The 14,296-nt window shown below is 46.0% G+C and overlaps 1 protein-coding gene across 1 annotated transcript in view; it reads left to right on the forward strand.

The window, feature by feature from the left end:
- LOC143782192 (polycystin-1-like protein 1) overlaps positions 1-14,296 on the forward strand; it is a 264,298-nt gene that overhangs the window by 91,228 nt on the left and 158,774 nt on the right. The window contains exon 7 of the mRNA XM_077269385.1: positions 2,169-2,252. Coding sequence (XP_077125500.1) covers positions 2,169-2,252 — 84 coding nt within the window. The remainder of the gene's footprint in view (positions 1-2,168; positions 2,253-14,296) is intronic.

The raw sequence follows: 14,296 nt of genomic DNA on the forward strand, positions 1-14,296 counted from the left end.
ATAGACACCGCCAGATGGTGCACCGGTTTGCGCTCCCGCAGACGCCTATCAATCTGAATAGCCATTGTCATGGACTCATTCAGACCTGCAGGCAAAGGGAACCCCACCATAACATCCTTAATGGCATCAGAGAGACCTTCTCTGAAAGTTGCCGCCAAGGCGCACTCATTCCACTGAGTAAGCACAGACCATTTACGGAATTTTTGGCAGAAAACTTCAGCTTCGTCTTGCCCCTGAGATAGTGCCATCAAAGTTTTTTCTGCCTGAAGTTCCAAATGAGGTTCCTCATAAAGCAAGCCCAAGGCCAGAAAAAACGCATCCACATCGCGTAACGCAGGATCCCCTGCTGGCAATGAGAAGGCCCAATCTTGAGGGTCACCCCTGAGCAAGGAAATCACAATCCTAACCTGCTGAGCAGGGTCTCCAGCTGAACGAGACTTCAGGGACAAATAAAGCTTACAATTATTTCGGAAATTCTGGAAGCTAGCTCTATTCCCTGTGAAGAACTCCGGCAAAGGAATTCTCGGCTCAGATACCGGAGCATGTACCACAAAATCTTGTAAATTTTGTACTTTCGTGATGAGATTATTCAAACCCGCAGTTACACTCTGGAGATCCATTATTGTCAGGTGCACACAGAGCATACAGAGATTAGGAGGAGAGAGAGAAAAAAGACTGCAGCAAGGCAGACTGGAGGAAAAAAAAAAAAAAAAAATTCCAGCAGACTTCTTATAACTCTCCTTTCTAAACCTGGGTCTTTAACACTTTAGTGGCCGGTCAAACTGTCATGATCTCTGCAGGCAGAGATCATAGCAAGCCTATAGAGGGACAAGCTCTCGGAAGATGGAACTATACTGACCATGAACTAAGCCTGCCGCGCAACTAGAAATAGCCAGGTAGCATTTCCTATTTATCGCTAGATGCCCAGCTCTGGCCTAAGACCTAAATAGCTAGCAGAGGGAAATATAAGACCTGGCTCACCTCTAGAGAAATATTTCCAAAGAAGACAGTAGCCCCCTACATATAATGACGGTGAGTTCAGATGAAACAACAAACGCAGCAGGAAAATAGTCTTAGCAAATTTGAGGTCCGCTTACTAGATAGCAGAAGACAGATAGTATACTTTCATGGTCAGCAGAAAAACACTAACAAAACACCATCCAGAGATTACCCTAAACTCTGGCATTAACTCATAACGCCAGAGTAGCAATCCCTGATCAACGAGAGCTTTCCAGACACAGTAACAAAACTTCAGCTGTGAACTGGAACAAATAGGCAAAACAAAACAAGGACAAAAGTCCAACTTATCTAGTAGTAGTCTAGAAGCAGGAACAAGCACCGAGAGGCATCAGATAACATTGCTGACCGGCAAGAAACCACCAGAGAAATGAGCTTAAATAGCGACACCCACTACTGATGGAACCAGGTGAAACAGGAAAGAGGATGACAAGTCCAATTCCACAAGCGGCCACCGGGGGAGCCCAGAATCCAAATTCACAACAGCCGGGGGCCTGAGCGAAGAGAGGTGAGTATGTGATTTTTTTTATTTTAATCGCAGCAACAGCAAATAGGGCAAATGTATGGAGCATCTTATGGGGCATATATGAAGAGCATCTTATGGGGCATAATGTGTGGAGCATCTCATGGGGCCCCTAATGTGTGGAGCATCTCATGGGGCCATAATGTATGGAGCATCTCATGGGGCCATAATGTGTTGAGCATCTCATGGGGCCCCTAATGTGTGGAGTATCTTATGGGGCCAACAACCTTTATGCAGCATTGTATGGGGCAAATGTTTCTATGGAGCATCTTATGGGGCCATTATTAACCTTTGTGCAGCAATATATGGGGCCCATCATGAACTGTATGGAGCATTATATGGGGCTCCTGATTCAATATGGATATTCAAAAACACTTAACCTACTGATGTCTCAATTAATTTTACTTTTATTGGTATCTATTTTTATTTTTGACATTAACCGGTAGCTGCTGCATTTCCCACCCTAGGCTTATACTCGAGTCAATAAGTTTTCCCAGTTTTTTGTGGCAAAATTAGGGGGTCGGCTTATACTCGGGTCGGCTTATACTCGAGTATATACGGTAATTGGTAGTTTAGGTACTTTTTGATTAATAAATGTATAGTAATTATTTGTCTTATAAATCTGCAGGCTGGATCAATGCAAGGAAAATTCTATATAATTGGAGCTCCAATAATGAGAAAATTAGAACCTGCAAATTATTCTGCATGCATGGTAAGAATGTATTTGGGGGTTGTATAATTGGGGTTTAGTTTGTAATAAGGATGTGATCTTAATATTGGCCTAATATTTATGTAACTGTCTATTGATCCTTTAGGAGGTATCCTCTATGCAAAGAGGAATTACATTTTTTTGTAAAAATCCATTAGAAAAGAAGTGGGCAATGCATTTTCCCAAGGGGACACATGAGAGACCGTGACTGTGGTGCAGGGCTGAACCAATAGGTTGAAATAATTATGCTCAATATTAATCTTAATACTAACATATGTTAATTATTTTATATTAATATTAATTGTATCTCTTAATATTGAGCAGAATTAAATATGCTGATATCCCCCTGTATGCCGTATGACCCCGCATACAGCCCCTATATATCGTATGAGCCCCACATAGTCTCTCATATACAGTATGATCCCAACACAGCCTTCTATATACAGAATGAGTCCCATATAGCCTCCTATATAAATATAAACATTCCCTTCCGCATGAAAAAAACACCAAATTCACCTCGCTCCTGTACCCCTTGATGCTCTGCCTCTACCCCTTTCTCCGTAGTGCACAGCTGACATGATGAAATGACGTCATCGCATTAGCGGTGTCACCTCCTGATTAGTGGAAGAAGGGGCCGGTGGTTCTTACACCACCAATGTATTCACCGATGTCTGCATCCTAAGGATGGCAGTGATAGTGGGTGGCGATGAATGGTCACTAGATTTGAGGGCCCTTCGGTTGTCTTAGTCAGGGGGCCGGACTGGAACAGTTGTGCGATCCACAGTTTGCCCACCCCTGCGTTAGAATATTGACAACATTTCTATTAATGTTTCTTGTCTATAACAATTTATTTATTTTGCTACCACATTTTTTGCAGTGTAGTAATGGTAAGCATCTTCCCATTTAACCCCTTAACGACCGCTGATACGCATTAAAACGACCGCCATTAAGTAACCTTATTCCCTCATTGCTGTTTTAAAATGGCAATCAGAATAAGTCAGCAGCTGAGACCTTGGAGAACACGATCAAGTCCGGTTTTTGCGGTCGCTGATCACGTGATCACCATTATTCAATGAATAACAGTGATCACATAAAAAAAAAATGCGCCAGCTGTTAAAAACATTTCTCTCTTCTGACATGATATACATGTCAGAGGAAAGAGAAATGAGGTCCGCAAGCCCACCCCGGTCTCTCCAGCTCCGTCACTCGGCCCCCCACCTACTCTTCATGAAAAAAAATGAAAGATGCATGCGTAGTGCGCCCACCGATATCTGCCAGCCTGTACCTGGCAACAGCAAGGATTTTTTCTGTTGGTATATTTTGATCACTGTGATAGACCCTATACAGTGATTAAATGCTAATAATAAGAGTATCACCCCTCGCCTGTGTCATCCCCTTAGTCAGGATACATTTTTATTATTTTATAATTTTGAAGCACCTAAAGGGTGATTATGGTTTTGATCAGCTTGAGGGGTGTAGTTTTTAGGATAGTGTAACTTTTGGATATTTTCTGACATATAGGACCCTCAAAGTCATTTCAAATGTGTTGTGGTTCCGAAAAAAATGGTTTGGTAAACTTGGTTGTAAAATTGCGAACTTTTAGCTGTTAAAGTTTCTTGCTTCCTAACAAAAAAATTATGTTTCAAAAATTGTGCTTATGTAAAGTAGATATGTGGGAAATGTTATTTATTTATTAATTAGTGTGGTAATTGGAGCGGCCCCAAGACGCAGGACAGCGGGGTACTCGGATCCGGGTCTCTCGGTTCTGAGGATGTCACGGTGGCCTGACCCGGTCCGTGGTTCTGCTAAGGGGCGCCCAATAAAAGGTGTAGGTGGTGGTGTAGGTCACAGTAAATAACAAGGACACAGGGTTGCAGTCTCTTTACCTCTTTACTGAAGGCTTCGGGATCCGCAATCCAGAGCACTGCTAACAGGGCTGGCTGAGACCGGCCGGTCCGAAGGCACATCCAGAGTTCCCTTTGCAGGTGGAAATCAGTGCCTACCTAGTAGCGCCTGGGTGTTGTAGTACTTCCCTGCTGAGCACCACGGGATAGTCCTCACAACTGTCGTGTATGTTTCTGTTCTTTCTCTCCGTCCCCCAGATGATATGGATAGGACGCACCCGTATGATGGGGTAGGCCTGGAGTTATTTTATAGGGACCCTAGATACGCCCCTCTCCCACAATTGCCTCCTTTGTCTTCATTAGGTGATTAAGGTGAGGCAGCCAACCTAAAATTAACTGCCCTGCCGTTGGTTTGAAGTAATGCGTAGAGCCCAATACTTCTTCGGCATTCCGGCCACCGGCTACGTGCCTCAGTAGGATGTTGCCGATCTCGGGGCACGACTCCTACTGGTTCTATCGCCTTTGTGCTGTGATCTCGTTTCTCACTTCTACACAATATACTTCGCTTCGTGTCCTTTCTTAAGGGGCACCTTTAAGAAGGTGCAACTATTTACAGCAACAGTTTGTGAATCATTCACCGTCCATGATTCGGCAGTCTTTTAAAACAGTGGTAAACTTGGTGCAAAACATAAAACAATAGGGATCCCTGGTAAACAAAGGGATCCCTTTAAGAACTAACCCTGGTCGGGTTTCAGCAGCAAAAACAGGAAAACCAACAGTTTTAAGGAACTATTTACAGTTTTCGGTTCTCCGAGGTTTAGTTGGACGGCTTACAGGGCTGCACCTGGCACTTAACCCTTCTTGGCCTGGGAAGGGTGAAGTCCAGGGTTACACCCAGTGCTGGATAAACGCCGTTAATCCGTCTTTCATGTACGGTTAAGTCATGCGCAGCGATGGAGGTCTGCGTAGCTTGAGTATGGGCATTTGCTGCAGCAGAGGTAGCGGCTGCTGCAAGATCAGTTGCTGGAACGAAGTCAGTAGCGGTGGCACGAGCAGTCGCTGGAGTGGGGTCAGTCATCAGGACAGGGTCGTTCTTCATACCTGCTTCAGATGCGGTCTGTCATGTTCCCAATGGCAGGGAATTAAACACATAACACGGGCAAAAACAGGACGAGCTCTAGGGTGATGGAACCTGAGCTGACCGAGATCCTGAACCTCAACACTCAACTAACAGCAGCCGGGGAACGTTCCTGGGGGGACTCTAGACGTCTCGCGCCAGCCGGAGATCTAGCTACCCCTATCAGAAGAATCACAGACCTATCTTGCCTCCAGAGAAATATTCCCACAGAAATAGCAGCCCCCCACATATAATGACGGTGAAATGAGAGGAAGGCACAAACGTAGTTATGAAAACAGATTCAGCAAAATGAGGCCTGCTTAAGCTAGATAGCAGAGGATACAAAAGGTGAACTGCGCGGTCAGCTTAAAACCCTTCAAAATACCATCCTGAAATTACTTGAACTCATGTGCCAACTCATGGTACATGAGTGGTAATTTCAGCCCACTAGAGCAACCAGCAGCAGAGAATTACATATCTGCAAGCTGGACTAAAAACATGAAAGCAAACATGAAACAGGGAAATCCAGACTTAGCTTGTCTTGAAGGCCTAGGAGCAGGTAGCAAAGGTAACAGAGACACACTGATACATTGATAGCCGGCAAGGGAATGACAGGAAAGCCAGGTTAAATAGGAAACACCCAGCCTCTGATGTACAGGTGGAAACCAGAGACCGCAACCCACCAAAGTCACCCAGTACCAGCTGTAACCACCAGAGGGAGCCCAAAAACAGAATCCACAACAGTACCCCCTGTCATGGTTCTCAATGGGAAGAGACCGTAGTAAAGCATACAAAAGGACTAGCTCTTGGAAGATGGGAACTCGAGCTGACTGTGAGCTAAACCTACCGCACAACTAACAGTGGCCGGGTAGCGTGCCTACGTTTTATCCCTAGACGCCCAGCGCCAGCCGGAGGACTGACTGACCCTAGCAGAGGAAAATACAGACCTGGCTTACCTCTAGAGAAATTTTCCCCAAAAGGCAGACAGTAGCCCCCACATATATTGTCGGTGATTTTAGAGGAAAATGACATACGAAGTATGAAGATAGGTTTAGCAAATTGAGGTCCGCTTACTAGATAGTAGGAAGACAGAAAAGGGAACTTCCCAGTCAGCTGAAAACCCTTTCAAAACACCATCCTGAAATTACTTTAAGACTCTAATATCAACTCATGACACCAGAGTGGCAATTTCAGCTCACAAGAGCTTCCAGCCTCAGAAATATTCAAAAACAGAGAACTGGAACAAAAATGCAAAACAATCTTAGGACTACAAGTCCAACTTAGCTGATAGTAGTCTAGGAGCAGGAACATGCAACAGAAAGGCTTCTGGTAACATTGTTGGCCGGCATAGAAATGACTGAGGAGCAAGGCTAAATAGAAACTCCCACATCCTGATGGAAACAGGTGAACAGAGGAGATGAAGCACACAAGTTCAGTACCACCAGTAACCACCGGGGGAGCCCAGAAACCAAATTCACAACAACCCCCCCCTTGAGGAGGGGTCACCGAACCCTCACGAGAACCCCCAGGGCGATCAGGATGAGCTCTATGGAAGGCGCGGACCAAATCAGTCGCATGAACATCAGAGGCGACCACCCAGGAATTATCCTCCTGACCATAACCCTTCCACTTAACCAAATACTGGAGTTTACGTCTGGAAACACGAGAATCCAAGATCTTCTCAACAACATACTCCAATTCTCCCTCCACCAGCACCGGAGCAGGAGGCTCAACCGAAGGAACAACGGGCACCTCATACCTCCGCAATAACGACCGATGGAACACATTATGAATAGCAAATGATGCTGGGAGATCCAAACGAAAAGACACAGGGTTAAGAATCTCCAAGATCTTATAAGGACCGATGAACCGAGGCTTGAACTTAGGAGAAGAGACCTTCATAGGGACAAAACGAGAAGACAACCACACCAAGTCCCCAACACGAAGTCGGGGACCCACGCGGCGACGGCGATTAGCAAACTGCTGAGTCTTCTCCTGAGACAACTTCAAATTGTCCACCACCTGATTCCAAATCTGATGTAGCCTGTCCACCACCACGTCCACTCCAGGACAATCCGAAGGCTCCACCTGACCAGAGGAAAAACGAGGATGAAACCCCGAATTACAAAAGAAAGGAGAAACCAAAGTAGCAGAACTAGCCCGATTATTAAGGGCAAATTCGGCCAGTGGCAAAAAGGCAACCCAGTCATCTTGATCAGCAGAAACAAAACACCTTAAATAAGTTTCCAAGGTCTGATTAGTTCGCTCCGTCTGGCCATTCGTCTGAGGATGGAATGCAGACGAGAAAGACAAATCAATGCCCATCTTAGCACAAAACGTCCGCCAAAATCTAGACACAAACTGGGATCCCCTGTCAGAAACGATATTCTCCGGAATCCCATGCAAACGAACCACGTTCTGAAAAAATAAAGGGACCAACTCAGAGGAGGAAGGCAACTTAGGCAAGGGTACCAAATGAACCATCTTAGAAAAGCGGTCACACACAACCCAGATAACGGACATTTTCTGTGAGACAGGGAGATCTGAAATAAAATCCATGGAAATGTGCGTCCAAGGCCTCTTCGGGATAGGCAAGGATAACAACAACCCACTGGCCCGAGAACAGCAAGGCTTAGCCCGAGCACACACTTCACAAGACTGCACAAAGGTGCGCACATCCCTTGACAAGGAAGGCCACCAAAAAGACCTGGCCACCAAGTCTCTAGTACCAAATATTCCAGGATGACCAGCCAACACAGAAGAATGGACCTCGGAGATGACTCTACTGGTCCAATCATCCGGAACAAACAGTCTTTCTGGTGGACAACGATCAGGTTTATCCGCCTGAAACTCCTGCAATGCACGTCGCAAGTCTGGGGAGACGGCGGACAATATTACCCCATCCCTAAGGATACCAGTAGGCCCAGAGTCTCCAGGAGAGTCAGGCACAAAACTCCTGGAAAGAGCATCTGCCTTCACATTCTTTGAACCTGGCAGGTATGAAACCACAAAATTGAAACGAGAAAAAAACAACGACCAACGAGCCTGTCTAGGATTCAGACGCCTGGCAGACTCAAGGTAAATCAGATTTTTGTGATCAGTCAAGACCACCACACGATGTCTAGCACCCTCAAGCCAATGACGCCACTCCTCAAATGCCCACTTCATGGCCAAAAGCTCCCGATTACCCACATCATAATTCCGCTCGGCGGGCGAGAATTTTATAGAAAAGAACGCACATGGCTTCATCACCGAGCCATCGGAACTTCTCTGTGACAAAACCGCCCCCGCTCCAATCTCGGAAGCATCAACCTCAACCTGAAAAGGAAGTGAAACATCTGGTTGACATAACACAGGAGCAGAAGAAAACCGGTGCTTAAGTTCCTGAAAGGCCTCCACAGCCGTAGGAGACCAATTAGCAACATCAGCACCCTTTTTAGTCAAATCAGTCAAAGGTTTAACAACACTGGAAAAATTAGTAATGAAACGACGATAAAAATTAGCAAAACCCAAGAACTTCTGAAGACTCTTAACAGATGTAGGTTGTGTCCAGTCACAAATCGCCTGAACCTTGACGGGATCCATCTTAATAGTAGAAGGAGAAAAAATGTACCCCAAAAAAGAAATCTTCTGGACTCCGAAGAGACATTTTGAGCCCTTCACAAACAGAGAATTGGCCCGCAGGACTTGAAACACCTTCCTGACCTGTAGAACATGAGACTCCCAGTCATCAGAAAACACCAAAATATCATCCAAATACACAATCATAAACTTATCCAGATATTCACGGAAAATATTGTGCATAAAGGACTGAAAGACTGAAGGAGCATTAGAAAGTCCAAAAGGCATTACCAAATACTCAAAATGGCCCTCAGGCGTATTAAATGCGGTTTTCCACTCATCACCCTGCTTTATCCGCACAAGATTATACGCACCGCGAAGATCTATCTTAGTGAACCACCTAGCCCCCTTAATGCGAGCAAACAAATCAGTCAATAATGGCAATGGATACTGATATTTGACTGTAATCTTATTCAGAAGGCGATAATCTATACAAGGCCTCAGGGAACCATCTTTTTTTGTCACGAAAAAAAACCCTGCTCCCAGAGGGGACGAAGATGGACGAATATGTCCCTTTTCCAAGGACTCCTTAATATAATTCCGCATAGCAGTATGCTCTGGTACTGACAGATTAAAAAAACGACCCTTAGGGAACTTACTGCCAGGAATTAATTCTATAGCACAGTCACAATCCCTATGAGGAGGGAGCGAATTGAGCTTAGGCTCCTCAAAAACATCCCGATAGTCAGACAAAAACGCAGGGACCTCAGAAGGAGTAGATGAAGCAATTGAAATCAGAGGTGCATCATCATGAACCCCCTGACATCCCCAGCTTAACACAGACATTGTTTTCCAATCCAGGACTGGATTATGAGTTTGTAACCATGGCAGACCAAGCACTAGTACATCATGTAAATTGTACAGTACAAGGAAGCGAATCACCTCCTGATGAACAGGAGTCATGCGCATGGTCACTTGTGTCCAGTACTGCGGTTTATTCATAGCCAATGGTGTAGAGTCAATTCCCTTCAAAGGAATAGGAACTTCCAGAGGCTCCAGACTAAAACCGCAGCGTTTGGCAAATGACCAATCCATAAGACTCAGGGCAGCGCCCGAATCCACATAGGCATCGACGGAAATGGATGACAGTGAACAAATCAGAGTTACAGACAAAATGAACTTAGACTGCAGAGTACTAATGGCAAAAGATTTATCAACCTTTTTTGTGCGTCTAGAGCATGCTGATATAACATGAGCTGAATCACCACAATAAAAACACAATCCATTTTTCCGCCTATAATTTTGCCGTTCACTTCTGGACTGAATTCTATCACATTGCATAGTCTCAGGTGCCTGTTCAGAAGACACCGCCAACTGGTGCACAGGTTTGCGCTCCCGTAAACGCCGATCAATCTGAATGGCCATAGCCATAGACTCATTCAGACCTGTAGGCGCAGGGAACCCCACCATAATATCCTTAATGGCCTCAGAAAGACCATCTCTGAAGTTTGCAGCCAGGGCGCACTCATTCCACTGAGTAAGCACCGACCATTTCCGAAATTTTTGACAATATACTTCCGCTTCATCATGCCCCTGAGAGAGGGCTAATAAAGCCTTTTCAGCCTGAATCTCCAGGTTAGGTTCCTCATAGAGCAATCCCAGTGCCAGAAAAAACGCATCCACACTGAGCAATGCAGGATCCCCTGGTGCCAATGCAAATGCCCAATTCTGAGGGTCGCCCCGCAGGAAAGATATTACAATCTTGACCTGCTGAGCAGGGTCTCCAGAGGAGCGAGATTTCAAAGAAAGAAACAATTTGCAATTGTTCCTGAAATTCAGGAAGGTAGATCTATCTCCAGAAAAAAACTCTGGAATAGGAATTCTAGGTTCAGACATAGGAGTGTGAACAACAAAATCCTGTATGTTTTGAACTTTTGCAGCAAGATTATTCAGGCTGGAAGCCAAACTCTGGACATCCATGTTAAACAGCTAAGGTCAGAGCCATTCAAGGGTTAAGAGGAGGTAAGAAGCAGCTAGACAGCAATTAAGGGCTAGGCAGCAAAACTCTGAGGGAAAAAAAAAAAATTCCCTTCAATACTTCTTTTTCTCCTGCTTCAGCCCAAACAATTAACACTTTGTGGGCCGGCTATACTGTCATGTTCCCAATGACAGGGAATTAAACACTTAACATGGGCAAAAACAGGACGAGCTCTAGGGTGATGGAACCTGAGCTGACCGCGATCCTGAACCTCAACACACAACTAACAGCAGCCGGGGAACGTTCCTGGGGGGACTCTAGACGTCTCGCGCCAGCCGGAGATCTAGCTACCCCTATCAGAAGAATCACAGACCTATCTTGCCTCCAGAGAAATATTCCCACAGAAATAGCAGCCCCCCACATATAATGACGGTGAAATGAGAGGAAGGCACAAACGTAGTTATGAAAACAGATTCAGCAAAATGAGGCCCGCTTAAGCTAGATAGCAGAGGATACAAAAGGTGAACTGCGCGGTCAGCTTAAAACCCTTCAAAATACCATCCTGAAATTACTTGAACTCATGTGCCAACTCATGGTACATGAGTGGTAATTTCAGCCCACTAGAGCAACCAGCAGCAGAGAATTACATATCTGCAAGCTGGACTAAAAACATGAAAGCAAACATGAAACAGGGAAATCCAGACTTAGCTTGTCTTGAAGGCCTAGGAGCAGGTAGCAAAGGTAACAGAGACACACTGATACATTGATAGCCGGCAAGGGAATGACAGGAAAGCCAGGTTAAATAGGAAACACCCAGCCTCTGATGGACAGCTGGAAACCAGAGACCGCAACCCACCAAAGTCACCCAGTACCAGCTGTAACCACCAGAGGGAGCCCAAAAACAGAATCCACAACAGCGGTCCCTCCGGTGCCGGTCTGCTCTGTCTCCGCTGGGGTCTGGAACGCTGGTTGCGGGGCCTTGTGCTGCGACGTTGTCATCTCTGTTTGCAGCATCTCGCTTTCCGGCAGGGCCTTGCTTTCTGGCTTCGGAGCGCTGGAACTTCTTTCCTGCTCCGGAACGGACGTGGCTGCCGGCAGGTGTCTGGTGAGGCTCCCGATGAAGGTCTTCTTCCACCCGGCCTCAGTGCTCAGCTGCGTCTGCAGGAGTTGGTCGCTGAGCTCTTCCACGCCGGCCTGCAGGAAATCAGCATCAGCGGTGGAGGCCTGGTTACGGTGCCCCTCCGGGTAGCTGGGGGAGTCCTCTGCTCCGACCCCACGCTCCGGGTGGCTGGCCATGGCGTCCTCAACATGGCTGACTTCTTCTTTGTCCTTTTCCCGCTCTCTCCTTCGTGGGCGGTTTCGCTTTCTTTGTCTCCGCCCTCCATTGAGAATCAGGAGGCGGATCTCGGCTGCTGACGGACACGTCCTCAAGGTACAGAAATACTTAGACTGGGCGGCCATTGTTCTTCGCACTCTTCAGTTTGTCCACGCCCACAAATCCACACCCTTCTTCTCATCCTGCGCTCCTTGTTGCGCTGTAATGGCGGCGGTTTTGGCGGGAACTTTTGGCGGCAAATAGCAATACACAGTCTTTGCAATAAATCACGGTTCAAGCACAATTCAGTCACAGTTCCAAGGCACACATGAGCTGATTCTTCAGGCTTAAGTAGATCCTGTTCGTGACGCCAAATTTGGAGCGGCCCCCAGACGCAGGACAGCGGGGTACTCGGATCCGGGTCTCTCGGTTCTGAGGATGTCACGGTGGCCCGACCCGGTCCGTGGTCCTGCTAAGGGGCGCCCAATAAAAGGTGTAGGTGGTGGTGTAGGTTGCAGTAAATAACGAGGACACAGGGTTGCAGTCTCTTTACCTCTTTACTGAAGGCTTCGGCATCCGCAATCCAGAGCACTGCTAACAGGGCTGGTTGAGACCGGCCGGTCTGAAGGCACATCCAGAGTTCACTTTGCAGGTGGAAATCAGTGCCTACCTACTAGCGCCTGGGTGTTGTAGTACTTCCCTGCTGAGCACCACGGGATAGTCCTCACAACTGTCATGTATGTTTCTGTTCTTTCTCTACGTCCCCCAGATGATATGGATAGGACGCACCCGTATGACGGGGTAGGCCTGGAGTTATTTTATAGGGACCCTAGAGACGCCCCTCTCCCACAATTGCCTCCGTTGTCTTCATTAGGTGATTAAGGTGAGGCAGCCAAACTAAAATTAACTGCCCTGCCTAAAATTAACTGCCCTGCCGTTGGTTTGAAGTAATGCGTAGAGCCCAATACTTCCTCGGCGTTCCGGCCACCGGCTACGCGCCTCAGTAGGATGTTGCCGATCTCGGGGCACGACTCCTACTGGTTCTATCGCCTTTGTGATGTGATCTCGTTTCTCACTTCTCCACAATATACTTCGCTTCGTGTCCTTTCTTAAGATGCCGCCGCAATGAAGTGCTGGCAGGGCTCTGTAACGATCTGTCCTTTCGCTAGGCCTCTGTCAGGATCCCACCCCTGACAGGGACCCCCCTGGATCCTCCGAAGCAACGCTCTTTTCTCACTAGATGTTACCTGGGCAAAACCCAGTCAGCTTCTTCCTAACTTCCTATCCAACCCCCAGTTTTACCAGAGTGTGAGGAGTGGCCTAATACATAGAACCCTTTGCTCCCCCTGGTGGCCGGAGTGTGAAGTGTAATATGTGACTGTGATACCTGGTCAGGTGAACTCCTTTAGTGCCATCAGACGTACCATCACTCCCCTTAGTGGCGGAGCGACAGTACTGCAACGACCAGGACTTTGGGGCGCTGCATATAGCTATCTGATTGAAGGCATAAAAAGGTAAAGTTTAAAAATTGCTACATTTTCTAATTTTTTGTCAAATTTTCAATATTTTCATAAACATACGCAAACCATATTGACCAAAATTTACCACTATCATGAAGTAAAACAAGTCACGAAAAAACAATCTCAGAACCACTGTGATCTGCTGAAACATATCATAGTTATTATCACATAAAGTGACCCTGGTCAGATTTAAAAAATGTGGCCTGGTCATTGAGGTCAAAATTAGCATCATCACTAAGGGGTTACATATGCCCAGCTTAAGGCCTCATTCAGTTGTCCTTATTTTTCATGTATACAAATAATAGTCCTAGTTTCATCTGTATTCTGGATCCTAGTATCATCACTATTAGGTCAGTGTCTTTTTTAACAATCGGTGTTTCATCAGTGATTATCATGTATGAAAAAAATAAATTGCTAAGCTCCTCCTATCCATCCTATGTTAATCTCATACAATATTTAATTTCCCCACCTAGCAAAGATATCGCAGAGTGAGCTGAGCGCTGACAGCATTTGCAGTAGTTTAATTACCTTTTTATATTCTGCGTTCAATAGTAACATAGTAACATAGTAACATAGTTAGTAAGGCCGAAAAAAGACATTTGTCCATCCAGTTCAGCCTATATTCCTATATTCCATCATAATAAATCCCCAGATCTACATCCTTCTACAGAACCTAATAATTGTATGATACAATATTGTTCTGCTCCAGGAA

Source organism: Ranitomeya variabilis, chromosome 6, assembly GCF_051348905.1.
Source record: "Ranitomeya variabilis isolate aRanVar5 chromosome 6, aRanVar5.hap1, whole genome shotgun sequence".
NCBI classification, from domain to species: Eukaryota; Metazoa; Chordata; class Amphibia; order Anura; family Dendrobatidae; genus Ranitomeya; species Ranitomeya variabilis.